At 56.4% G+C, this 12,782-nt stretch overlaps 2 protein-coding genes across 2 annotated transcripts; both read right to left on the bottom strand.

The window, feature by feature from the left end:
* Positions 1-5,246: 5,246 nt before the first annotated feature.
* LOC114696461 (keratin-associated protein 10-4-like) lies at positions 5,247-6,282 on the bottom strand. The gene has a single exon (XM_028874160.2). The coding sequence runs from the start codon at positions 6,232-6,234 to the stop codon at positions 5,488-5,490; it is 747 nt and encodes a 248-aa protein (XP_028729993.1). The 5' UTR covers positions 6,235-6,282; the 3' UTR covers positions 5,247-5,487.
* Positions 6,283-11,723: 5,441 nt separating this feature from the next.
* On the bottom strand, positions 11,724-12,782 carry LOC114696460 (keratin-associated protein 10-4-like). The gene has a single exon (XM_028874157.2). The coding sequence runs from the start codon at positions 12,738-12,740 to the stop codon at positions 11,991-11,993; it is 750 nt and encodes a 249-aa protein (XP_028729990.1). The 5' UTR covers positions 12,741-12,782; the 3' UTR covers positions 11,724-11,990.

Raw genomic sequence — 12,782 nt, 5'->3', positions numbered from 1 at the left:
GCTCCCCCCAACTTCCCACCCTCAGACCAGGCTGGTGCTCCCTGCAACCTCCCACCCTCAGACTAGGCTGGTGCTCCCCCGCAACCTCCCACCCTCAGACCAGGCTGGTGCTCCCCCCAACCTCCCACCCTCAGACCAGCCTGGTGCTCCCCCCCAACCTCCCACCCTCAGACCAGGCTGGTGCTCCCCCCCAACCTCCCACCCTCAGACCAGGCTGGTGCTCCCCCGCAACCTCCCACCCTCAGACCAGGCTGGTGCTCCCCCCACCTCCCACCCTCAGACCAGGCTGGTGCTCCCCCCAACCTCCCACCCTCAGACCAGCCTGGTGCTCCCCCCCACTTCCCACCTCAGACCAGCCTGGTTCTCCCCACCACCTCCCACCTCAGACTAGGCTGCTGCTCCCTGGGGACCATGCATCTCTCCCTTGACGACTAAGGCCATGGTAGTGGGCTGCGTATAAGCTCTCACAGTTGCTCAGATCCACAAGAGGGCCTCTGGAAATCCTGCCACTACTCCACATGTCCCACCAGGACGGAGCGGCACGGAGCCAGGGGCCCAGCGGTGAAGAAACTTACCCCAACGCTTCCCTGGGCCAGGAAAAGGGTAGTCGTGTATAAGAAATATCTCTTCAAGGTTTTCTTCACAGATACTCTAGTCACCACACGTCCACAATCCTCTCACGGGAACAGCAACTGCGGATCAGGGTCTCCAGGGAGAAGGGGCACAGGATGCACCTCCCCTGCACAGAGACCCTCCAGGACTCTGCGGAGCCTCCCTCTTCCTTCTCTGTCCCTGCCTTGTCCCACCCCGTCTCTCTCTCTTGTCCCTCCAGTTCTCTCTCTTCCTGTCCACTCTGTCTTGTGGTCTCTGGTCTCTCTCTCTAATCACAGGGTCTTGAGCTTGCAAACACCCACTGAGTCAGAGACGGCCAGGACCCCAAACTGGGGCTCCCCCCCACCCCCGCTTCTTTCTCTCTTCTCCATCCGTCTTTGCCCCCTCTCCCACTCTACACACACACACACACACACACACACACACACACACACACACACACGGTCTGCCATTTGCAAACACCCACAAAGTCAAGCTCTGCCTGAGTTCTGAACTGGGGCATTCCTTCTGAAGCTGGGGAAAACCGTGTGTCTTAGGGGCTGGTGCAAAGGGGTCTTGCTGAGCCAAAAGCCTCCCTCAGGGGACTGAGCACATAGGCAACACCCTCCCCAGGCCACTCTAACCCTTTCCTTTGGAACGGCTCTCTTTCAGGATGGCTCCCCCCACAGGGGAATTCCTGAAGCCAACAGTTGACAAACCCACACACCCTCTGAGGGCTGGGCACCAGATAAAAAGCCCTCCTCAAAGCCAGCCCTCCTGGGGACGGTGTGGGACCGACCCAGCAGGGCAGATCCGGCCGCTGCTGTCACCATCTCCTCTGAGATTGATCCTGATCCCAGCACAGGACAGAGGACCTGACCTCCTCCTGCAGGACCTAAGGCTGACTCCTACTGAATGCTGGGGCCTCTGGGGACACCCACTCCAGCTGAGGGCATAGCTCGAGGTGGACCGGCACCTGCCCCCATCGCTAGCTCCAGGTCTGCCAAGGTCACCGGCACTGAGTCCCGCACGCACGCAGCTCCGCCGTCATCTGCACCCAAGAAAAACTGGTTTTCTAAGTTTTTCTGGTTTGTTCTCAGCGCACCGCTGAAGGATCTATTTCTGTCTCTCCTTCGGGAGGGTGAGCTTTGCCAATGACTAATCCCAGTCCTGAAGATTGATACCCCTTGTCACCTGCACACGGGACCCAAGCCCAGCAGGGAAGTGAAGAGATAAGCCCTTGCCTGCAGCTGAAGCCCCAGCCTGCCAGGGCCACCCGCCTTTTGCTACCTGCAGAACAACTAAGGGCTGTCATTGCTGCCAGGGCCACCTCTGTCCTCCTGCAGACACTGACATGGGTTCATCACAGTGACCACCTGGGGCCCAGACTGCCCCTCGCAGGGAATTAGTGGCTGCCTCTCTGCAGGCGAGTGGAGCCCCTGGATGGATCTTGGGACCGGAGCCCCTCATGTCTGCCCTGCTGACGCTGTGTGTGGCGCTCTGGCTTCTGGGTACCCCCGGCTGTGGCGTCCAGCACTGGGAGCCCTGTACAGGTAAGGTGGCCACATGGGGACCTGGGTACCTTTCCTGGAGTTGGAGAGGAACGGGGTTGGACATGCCACACTGCCTGATACCAGGTCACTGCATATGGTAGGATGCTGGCCTCTTAGAGAGCTGGACAGACGGACGGCGGGTTTATAGGGGACAGGGGGACAGAGTAGAGGGGGATGCACAGACAGTCACAATAGAAGGTCTCTCTAAGCTGCCAGAGGTGGGAGGAGTTTCGAGTTTCAAAGAGCTAACAGCAGCCATCCAGGCTTCATGTGCTTACCTGCTTGGCTGCCGGGGAAGGCCGAGCACCTGCTTCAGGAATGAAGTCCCCGGCCCTCGGGCTCCTGGCATGGAGACGAGCTATCCAACCTGCACTTAGCAAAGCTCTGGGCCGCCACGGGCCTGGCTCTGTCCCCAGTTGAAAGAGAAACACAGGCCCAACCCCAAACACACCCACAACCCACACCTGGGTTCAGCCTGGAGCTCCCCAGGGTGGGCTCACCGCAGGCCTCCTCCTCTTCTAGAGAGGCCACTTGGGAGCACTGGTGACCACGACGGGCTGTCCTAGGTTTCCCAACAAGGGATCCTATTTATCAAGTCACAATTTGTGGAATAAAGAAATGGGACAGTTGGATCTGGTGGCCGGACCTGCTGGGGGATCGCAAGTTGGTGATGGGGACCCCAGGGACAAGAGGTGTGGGTGTGACAAGTGGCAGTGGTGTCATGTGCATACCTCCTCCTTGGTTTCCAGAAGTGTGAGGCTCCCTCATGCACTGGGTTGTTGTTCTCTGTGACATGTCCAGGAGGTGACCCTGTAGTCCAGGTTTAGAGCACTGACCGGCATGGATGGTGCAATTTACAACCTAACCACACAGAAGTGGGTTCCAGCAATCGCTAGATGATGGGCTGTGAGTGAGAAGGGCCTGGGGCCCTGATACAGGACCACAGTGAGAATCTGAGACAGAACAGAAGCCCCCTGGCCCCTGCACCCTGCTTTCTGACAGCCATACCTGCAGTGATGGCTTTGAATGTGGAGCTTCGTCAGCTGTACATGGCCAAGTCGATTGTCACCACACAAATCCCCTGGCTCCAAGTGATGGCATTTGGGTACCAGCCTTTTCCCTCCCCATGCGGGGTCATCCCATGCAGGTGAGCGTGTAAGTGTGCCTCGGAAGGACCCTGTGCAGGCCTGGCTGGGAGCTGTGAGCCTGGCCATGCTTCCGGGGCTGGGATGAGTCACGAACATGTGCTTTCCTGTTCCTTGAGCATGAGGAACCCCCGCCGACCTGCACAGTGATAGTCAAGGTTATTTATAAAGGCCGCCCCCTCTCCCCTGGAGGTATGTTTTGAATAGTTCAAAGATGACCCACTTATAAACATGGTGAACCAGGGAGGGAAACATAAAAGTCAGGCTGGTATTAGGGAGCTACATCGTAAGAGGCTTGAGAGGCCAGTGAGCGCTTGTCCCGTGTTGAGCATCGAGCAGCTCTGAACTTCTATAAGGGCCACAGATGCATTATCCATTCTGCCTTCCCCGGGCCTGGACTGCTGTCCCCAGCAAGTGGGACTCTGGGGGAAAGCTTCCATGAGCATTCACACCCGTCTGTCACTCTTGGCTTCAGAGGTGACCTGGGGAGCCCCTCTTTGCTCTTGTCAAATGCTTTTTTCGTGCTTCACTTGCAAATGAGGTGACGAGATGGGGGTCTGGTGTCTGGTAGGAAATATCTTGGTCACTATCCACACGGCCGTCCCCGTGGGGTCTGGCATTCTGTGTTCTGGGGACTTTCTGAGAAGGGCCCATGGCTTCACTCTCCAGCAGGTGGCCAGCAGTGTGGCTCTCAGGGGCCCCAGGTCACTGGTCTCAGACACCGAGGAATATAGGCTGGGCTAGGGGTTTGGTTATAGAGAGGGGACGTTCCAGATACCAGGTGAGGGAACTCCCAGGAGTGTTCTGGCTCCTAGTGGGAGCTGACTTCTCTTCCCTCTCTTCCACAGGAGGGTCCCCAGGAGAGTGGGAGGGCAGGGACAGGGTGCCACCTGTCTTCACAGCCCTGGAGGACAGGAAGGCTTGGTGTGTGGCAGGAGCAGAGTTCCCAAGGAGCCTTTTCCCCACGGGGCATGGTCCAGGCCTGTTGAGGGTTAGAGGTCCCTGGGGCAGGCTCCTGGCCTGTTAGGGTTCTCAGCTTCCCAGGATTACAGCCTGGGAACCTGTTCCACCTGGCTCTCTCCTGCATGGGCAGAGTAAGCGTCAGAGCTCAGAGGACACTGGTGTGAGGGTAGAGAGGAGCAGCAGGCCAGAATGTGGCTTTGGCCAAGAGAGCATGGCATGCTTGGGGCTCTGGAAATGTGAGGGACATCCAGCTTGTCCCAAAGGGAGAAGGAGAGAGAGAGAGAGAGAGAGAGAGAGAGAGAGAGAGAGAGAGAGACAGAGAGAGACAGAGAGAGACAGAGAGACAGAGACAGAGAGACAGAGAGACAAAGATCTGTCTAGTAGAGCAGGTGCAGGCCCTGACCCCAGAGGGTGGATTAAGAAGCACCTGCCCTGGCTGGGCTGCAGTGGCACACACCTTTAACCCCAGCACTCGGGAGGCAGAGCCAGGCAGATCTCTGTGAGTTCGAGTCCAGCCTGGTCTACAGAGCGAGATCCAGGACAGGTACCAAAACTACACAGAGAAAACCCTGTCTCAAAAAACAAAAACAAAAAACAAAACAAAACAAAAAAGAAGCGCCTGCCCTTTGGTTTCTTTCTCCTTAATACCCTCCCCCACCTCCAGGCTGCACTCTTCATGGGGACACAGATCTACAGGTTGGGACATTTGAATAAAGTAGTACAGGGGCCTGCTCGGGAGGCTTTGGCTGTGCCATATCCCTGCTGGCACTTCCTGTCCCTGAACATTCTCAGTCAACCAGGGATGGTGAGACTCGGGCATGCAGAGGTCTCTTGCCAGGGACTAATCCAGCTGCCAGTCACTAGCCACCAGCCACAATCCACTGGGGACTCCAGCCAGATTCGAGACAGTCCAAGTCCTGGTGCTCGTCTGGAAATGCTCTCAGGACACCCCTGACCCTTGCATGAGGCAGGAAGAGGGACACTCAAAGGCCAGGAAGAGAGGTTTATTAGTGGCTGGGCAAGACATGCATTGAAGAAAGCGGAGGAATGCTGGGGAGGTCAGAGTGCTACAGAGCCTTGATAGGAAGCTGCGAGGGGGACACTAGCTGTTGGGGTGTGATATCACAGAGCTGTCACACTATGCTGGTGCCAAAGCTGATACAGCAGCCAACCCCTACATGTCACTGTGAGACAAGGAAGGAACTGAGCTCTGGGGCCCCCACAGGACAGGCCCATCAGCAGCTGGACTTCTGGCATGAGGAGAGGCCACAGCAGGCCTGGCGGGAGCAGGCAGGGCGGCAGAGCAGGGAAATGCTGGAGCAGGGCTTGCAGCAGCTGGGCTGGCAGGAGGAGGCACAGCAGGAGGAGGTGGGCACACAGCAGGCAGGTCTGCACACAGGGCGGCAGAGCAGGGACATGCTGGAGCAGGGCTTGCAGCAGACAGGCTTGCAGCAGACAGGCACGCAGCAGGAAGATTGACAGCATGAGGGCTGGCAGCTAGACTGCTGGCAGCATGAGGAGGATCCAGAGCAGATGGGTGTGCAGCAGACAGGCTTGCAACACAGGGTCACAAAGCAGGATGGCTGGCAGGGGGAGCAGGTGCAACAATCTGGCTGGCAGCTAGACTGTTGGCAGCATGAGGGTGTGCAGCAGCTGCTGCAGGCAGATTGGCAGCAGGGGCTGGACACACAGCTCACTGGGGTGCAGATGAGGGTCAGGCAGGGGGCTGGGGCACAGCAGCTGGGCTGGCAGCAGCTGGGCACACAGCAGCTGGACTGGCAGCAGCTGGGCACACAGCAGCTGGGCTGGCAGCAGCTGGACTGGCAGCAGCTGGGGGCACAGCAGGTAGGCTCACAGCAGCTCTCTGGGCAGTCGTCCACCTGCCAGGAGGAGTCAGTACAAGAATCACAGGAACCGGGCAGGCAGACCCGGCTGTCGTAGCTCAGGTCACTGGAGCAGATGGACATGGTGGAGGTGGCCATGGCGGGCAGGTCTGGTAGGAGCTGTGAGAGTGTGAGTGTGTGAGTGTGAGTGTGTGAGTGTGTGGATATAAGGGGCTGGCTGTCAGCTTTTATACCCTCACACGGTGTGTTGTTGGTGACGGGCAGCCCTTCCCAGCAACTCTTTCCTTGTTGGTGTTTGGAGCTGACTGCTGGAGAGCCCTCATCAGCCGGAAGAGGCCACTTGGCTTGTAAACGTCCTGGCTGTGTGTTGTGCTAAGCCAGCCACCTTGGCCGGCTCTACTGATGGGGAGGGGATCTGGGTAGGAGAGAGCAGTGGTCAGGGGCTGGCGCTGGGCTTTCTTGGCTGGGTAGTTGAATCTGTGCTGCTGGGAAGTCCGACCATTTGAGTGCTCCGAGCTGGCCATGTCTGTCCCCTTTCTCATTTAAGTTTGCCAATAAGTCCTTGCAGGTGCAGTTGGGGCTGATTCCAATGAGTGGTGGGTGAACTTTCCTTCTCTCATTTTGGCCTGCTTGGAGATACTCATCCTGGGGCTCAGTAGCTATGGCTGTTCCTCTGCCCATTGCTACCCTTGCTCTGGTGGTGAAGGGTCTGAGGCAGGGCTGGGGTGGGCCTGTGCCTGAGAAGCAGTTCCTTCTGAGTGACTGCTGTCAGCCCTCCCTGCTCTGGCTTTGATGAAGTTTGACATGCTATGAGGCTGAGGCAGGAGATCAATGCCTGGATGCCCTTGAACTTGTGGAGCCCTGTGCCTCGTCTCGTTCTAGAGGGCTCCTTGTCACCCCTGTGTGGTCCCTCAGCACTGGCCCCAGAGCTCTGTCCAGGGGCCTCGTGTGGAGCTAAGGGGGGAGCAGGTCTCAATGGCCACAGTCTCTATTGGGAGGAAGAGTTCAGGCATTCTCTGAAGGACCTCCTCCACAGGGGTGTTGGAATCCTAGGCAGGCCTGCAGCAGGGAACATATGCTCGCAAGTCACTGGAGGACTGTGGAACTTGCCATGCACCATGCATTGGGGAGGTAGAGGAAACCGGCCAGTCAGGGTAAAACCAGGTCGGGATGGGCAGTCCCTGAGACGATGGTTCCAACTACAGTGTTCTGTGCGAGGGAGGTGTATATGGCAGTCTCTTTGTATGAGCTGTGGTCCTGCCAGAGTTCTATCATCAGGCACATGTGTGTAGGATCCTTTTCTCATGACTACTGTGTTTTCAATATGAAGTGTCCCTCCAAAGAGGTGTAGTCCCCCAGCCGAGGGTGCTGGTGAAGGGTGTCAGCTGGGAGGCCCACTGAGAAGCCTTTGAAGGGTATGTCGTTCCTCATCTGTCTCTTTCCTTCCATCTCCCCGCCCCCTTTCCTGGCCACCATGAGGTGAGAAGCCCATCAACACCACCTTCTTGTGAGGTATAAGCCTTCTCACCTCAGGCCCACGAACAGAGCCAGTCAGAGATTGAATTTAGGAACTTGTGATGCCTCTGAGACTGTGAGACCAGCTCAGCCATTTTAGAGACCTCCAGTTGAGTAAAGCCTGATTCTAAATACTAACACAGAAAAGCACCTTAGGATGGGCCAGAGGAATGGAAGTTAAGTGCTTATGAATGATTTGCACAGAGACATTGCATTGTGAGTGTCCCCAGAGAGTCTGTTAAGGTGTCTACATCATGTCTGCATATGTAATCCTATGGCTGTGTGTGTGTGTGTGTGTGTGTGTGTGTGTGTGTGTGTGTGTGTGTGTTGAGGCTAGAGGACCACCTTAGGTGCTGCTCCTTATATGACATCCACTGTTATTTATTTATTTATATATCTATTTGTTTATTATTATTATTTTTAATAAAGGGTCTCTCTTTGGCTTATAGCTCACTGATTGAATTAGGTTGGCTGGCCAGGGCGCTGTAAGGATCTGACTGGCCTCACCTTCCCAGTGCCAGGATTTTAAAAACATGGGATGTGGGGACTGAACTCAGGTCCTCACGCTTGTGCAGCCGTCACCTTAGCTATTGATCCTCTCCCCAGGACACAGTTCTGAAGCTTTCTGTCATCGCCCTGCAGTGTACAGGGTTTAAAGACCAAGCAGAATTTAACACTTAAGCAAAATCTAAAACTTAAGTAAAATACACAAGCTGGCTTATTTTCTCTCCTCTTCCGTTTGTGAAGGATTTTTTTTAGGGTGGTGTATGAAGTGCACTGCATAGATTTAGGGGCAAGCAGGAAGGTACATCCAGCAAAAACAAGCATCCTGGCTCTTAGTGAACACGGCTCATTTCTTGTTTCTAACATCCGTGTCTGACCTGTCTGTAGAGAAACAGACATTATGTCTCTAGGCAATTTGGATTTATTAGTTGTTTTGAAGGTGTGTGTCTGTGTGCGCTCGCGCGCGTGTGCATGCGTGCGTGCGTGCGTACATGCGTGCGTGCGCGTGTACCAGAGGACAATCTCTGTTGTCACTCCCAGGGTCTCTTACCAGCCTGGAGCTCACTAAGCAGCCCAGGCTGGCTAATCAAGCACAGATCTTCATGCTCAAAAGGGAAGCACTTGGCCACTGAGCGTCTTCCCAACCATTCTGAAGTTTCTTGGAGGAATGAGAAACTAGATCTCCGGGTGGGGACTTCTTTCCCATGTCAGGCTCCCGAGCTCCCATCTTTCTGTCCAAAGTACTCCCCCACCCCTACCTCTCCGCCCCACACACCAAGTTGTTTCCACAGCATTTTGTCTCAGCAATGCCATCCAGCTAAAGCAAAGACCTGCAGACTTCATGTGTTTATGGATGGGGTTTGACAGAGTGACCGTATCCTATTGTGACAATGTTCACAGTTTACTCAGACTACCTGGACCTGAGAGAGGAGAGGGGAGAGCCACACCCGGAGGTCAGGTCTATACTGGAGCAGTGAGCTCCTCCCTGGGACACTGAGGTCCTCCCTGGGGGCACTGAGCTCCTCCCTGGGGGCACTGAGGTCCTCCCTGGGGGCAGTGAGCTCCTCCCTGGGGGCAGTGAGCTCCTCTCTGGGGCACTGAGGTCCTCCCTGGGGCACTGAGGTCCTCTCTGGGGACACTTTCCTCTGGTGTAGGCTGCCTAGCTCTGACAGTGGTGCTGGTGTCACAGGTGGGCATCAGGGCAGAGCAGCCACTGTTAACTCAGATGTAGGAAGTAGGATGGCCCAGATGAGGAGTCAGGACTGAAGGGACCCCGACACAGCAGGGTGTTCCCTCCTGGACCACGAATTAGGCATAAACCACTCTCAGACACCTATTTTCACAGAGAGATCCTTTATTAAACGGGGAAGAAAAGTAAAGGGGCCGATTTCTGACTCAGGCAGAAAAACGGCAGCAAATGGACCTTGCAGGTGTGATTTTTAAGAGGAAAAAAGGAAGGTCTGTGATAGAACGGGCTAGGATGCGGTGGGATGTTTTAATTGGGCATGTTAATTAGGATAGACAAAAGGGGACTTTGGATTGCTGGACTTCAACATTTTGAGAGCCTCAGGAATGAGTCGGGCATAAGAAAGTGTCCCGCCGGGCGGTGGTGGCGCACGCCTTTAATCCCAGCACTCAGGAGGCAGAGCCAGGCAGATCTCTGTGAGTTCGAGGCCAGCCTGGGCTACAGAGTGAGTTCCAGGACAGGCACAAAGCTACACAAGAAACCCTGTCTCGAAAAAACCAAAAAAAAAAAAAAAAAAAAAAAAAAAAAAAAAAAAAAAGAAAGTGTCCCAATAAGGGACTAGACCTTGGTGGCTAGTTTTAGGGATGTAATCTACAGTTTACAAGGGAGAGGGAAGGAGGATGGACAAGGCCAGCCAGTGCCATGTGAGCTTTGCCTGGGCCAGCTAGAGCCCCTTCAAGGACTGTTGTGGGTCTTGAAATGTGAGCACAGATCTTCCAGAGGCAGGAAGCCTCTGACTCCTGGAAAGAGAGAGGGTGGGGGTGGGGGTGGGGTGGGGGTGGGGGTGGGGTGGGGATGGAGGGTGGAGGGGGGTAGGTGCGTGGAGTTATCTTTCCATTGCTTAGGGTCATCTCAGAGCTGTCTTCTGACAGCTGGGAGGTGTGAAGGTAAAGCCTTGCAAGACTGACCATGGCTGGTTGTGTGTGAGCTTCTTGTGGTAGCTGTAGCAACCCCTGACACATGTTGGTGAGATGCAGGGCCAGGGCCAGGCAGACAAATGGATGGATGGGTCATATCAGCAGTGGGGACCAAGGAGCTGAGGCCTCAGTTGGGCATTCTCCTCTCAGTCCCTTGACACACATCAAGTGATTAGGTGAATAGCCAGAGGGTAGTTCCCACGCGTCCTCCTCTCCATGGAGTGAGGTGAGGGCACAGCACCTTCCCTTGGTCTGGTGTGCTTGACAAGCTCGCTCTTGGATCAGGTTTTTGTGATATGGTTTTAATAGGCCCATGTGCTCATGTGTTCCCAATCCACTCTGAGAGGGTCACGGGGAACTGTTTTACCTTCTGGAGTCGGTCATCAATCTGTGACAGATGTTGGCGCTGATGGTGACGTGCACAACACGATGAAGTGTCCCCCTGTCTTGGTGTTGACACTCACTATGGCACCAAATGCTGCTGGGGAAGTGGAAGGGATCCAGAGTAAGGTTCAGCCTGCTCCACAGCCTGGAGTTAGTCAGTACAGCAGACTGACCATGCATCTGCCGGCTGCATCTCTCTCTGACCTTGGGGATGGAAGGTAGGACCCCTGGCTTGGCCTCCAGGCTCACAGCTCAAGGACAGTGTGGCTTATCCCTGCAGAGGAATTGGAGGAAGGAGACCGCAGAGCTGGCTGACCACAGCTACCTGGATGCAGGCTGTGCATGGAATGCAAGAGACGGAAGAGGAGGGGCAGGTGGGTGCGTGGGCCCTGGAAGCTTCTTGCCCCGAGTTCCCCTGGCAGGGAAAAGCGAAGAGGCAGGGAGGGGAGTGAGGCTGAGGATGAGTGGACAGTTCAGAGGAGGATGGAGAGTGTGGGGGACAGACAGGGCAACGCGGAGGGCGATGGAGGGGAGGCAGCTGCTGGGGGAGATCACGCAGGAGAAAGCAGCCCGGCTCTGCTTATTCTCTGTGTTGGAAGCCTGTGGGTTAGTCTAAGCTTAGGAGGTAGCCTCCTGGAGTATGGGGAGATTTGAAGGCCTGGGCTGGTGCCTGGTCTCTGACTTCTCCTAGCACAGGGTGGGTTGCCGGCTTCCACTTGTGAGGGACTGAGCCCACTCTCTTCTGAGGAACCAGGTTCTTAGCAGCTGCCCCCAATGGTCCCTCCAGGGAATGCCCAGCTGGTACCAGGCCTTTGACACCAGACACACTGCCACCCACCCTGAGAGTCTGCTTTTTCTTGCCGGGTGGCTCCTGGGAAAGAGGCTGGCCCAGAGGGGTGGGCAGGGGCTGCCTATGACCAGGATCCTCTATCACAGGTGTGAGAGCAGTGGCCCCAGACAAGGTGGGGAGGGTGGGAGGGTCCCCTGCTGCGCTTCCTGTTCCCCCATCAGGACCTGATGCTGATTCCCTTAGAGTTCAGAAAGGAAAAATGAGGCATGGCTGAGGTCCAGGAAAGAGTTTATTAGGGTTCTGAGGAGGCTTCCAGCTAGAGGGCACCTGGCAGTTTCCCACAGAGAAGCCTGCTGACACCCAGACTACGGAGCAGGGTTCCCTGGCTTGTGACCAGAACCTCAGGCTGGGCAGTGTCAGAGAGCAAGACAGGATCCTCTGTTTTCTGATGGAAGACACTCAAGCTTAGGCAGGGTGTGCATCTGAGGCAGCTCAGGGACTAGGGGCAGAGGTGAGAGATCCCCAGGGGATGGACCCATCAGCAGCTGGACTTCTGGCCTGAGGAGAGGCCACAGTAGGCCTGGCGGGAGCAGGCAGGGCGGCAGAGCAGGGACACACTGGAGCAGGGCTTGCAGCAGCTGGGCTGGCAGGAGGAGGCACAGCAGGAGGAGGTGGGCACACAGCAGGCAGGTCTGCACACAGGGCGGCAGAGCAGGGACACGCTGGAGCAGGGCTTGCAGCAGACAGGCTTGCAGCAGACAGGCACACAGCAGGAAGATTGACAGCATGATGGCTGGCAGCTAGACTGCTGGCAGCATGAGGATCCAGAGCAGATGGGTGTGCAGCAGACAGGCTTGCAGCAGACAGGCACACAGCAGGACTGTTGGCAGGGGGAGCAGGTGCAGCAAGCTGGCTGGCAGCTAGACTGTTGGCAGCATGAGGGTGAGCAGCAGACAGATTGGCAGCAGGGGCTGGACACACAGCTCACTGGGGTGCAGATGAGGGTCAGGCAGGAGGCTGGGGCACAGCAGCTGGACAGACAGCAGCTGGGCTGGCAGCAGCTGGGCACACAACAGCTGGACTGGCAGCAGCTGGGGGCACAGCAGCTGGGCTGGCAGCAGCTGGGGGCACAGCAGCTGGGCACACAACAGCTGGGCTGGCAGCAGCTGGACTGGCAGCAGTTGGGGGCACAGCAGGTAGGCTCACAGCAGCTCTCTGGGCAGTCATCCACCTGCCAGGAGGAGTTGGTGCAGGCGTCAGAGCAGACAGACATGGTGGAGGTGGCCATGACTGATTGGAGGGCAGAGAGTAAGGTGAGAAGTTGTGAGTG

Source organism: Peromyscus leucopus, chromosome 16_21 (assembly GCF_004664715.2).
Source record: "Peromyscus leucopus breed LL Stock chromosome 16_21, UCI_PerLeu_2.1, whole genome shotgun sequence".
Lineage (NCBI taxonomy): Eukaryota > Metazoa > Chordata > Mammalia > Rodentia > Cricetidae > Peromyscus > Peromyscus leucopus.
Note: the sequence above shows the minus strand (reverse complement) of the source record. Positions and strands in the feature narration are given on the sequence as shown.

Coding starts and splice junctions, on each gene's coding strand:
- LOC114696461 (XM_028874160.2), bottom strand. CDS start 6,234: ATGGCCACCTCCACCATGTCCATCTGCTCCAGTGACCTGAGCTACGAC.
- LOC114696460 (XM_028874157.2), bottom strand. CDS start 12,740: ATGGCCACCTCCACCATGTCTGTCTGCTCTGACGCCTGCACCAACTCC.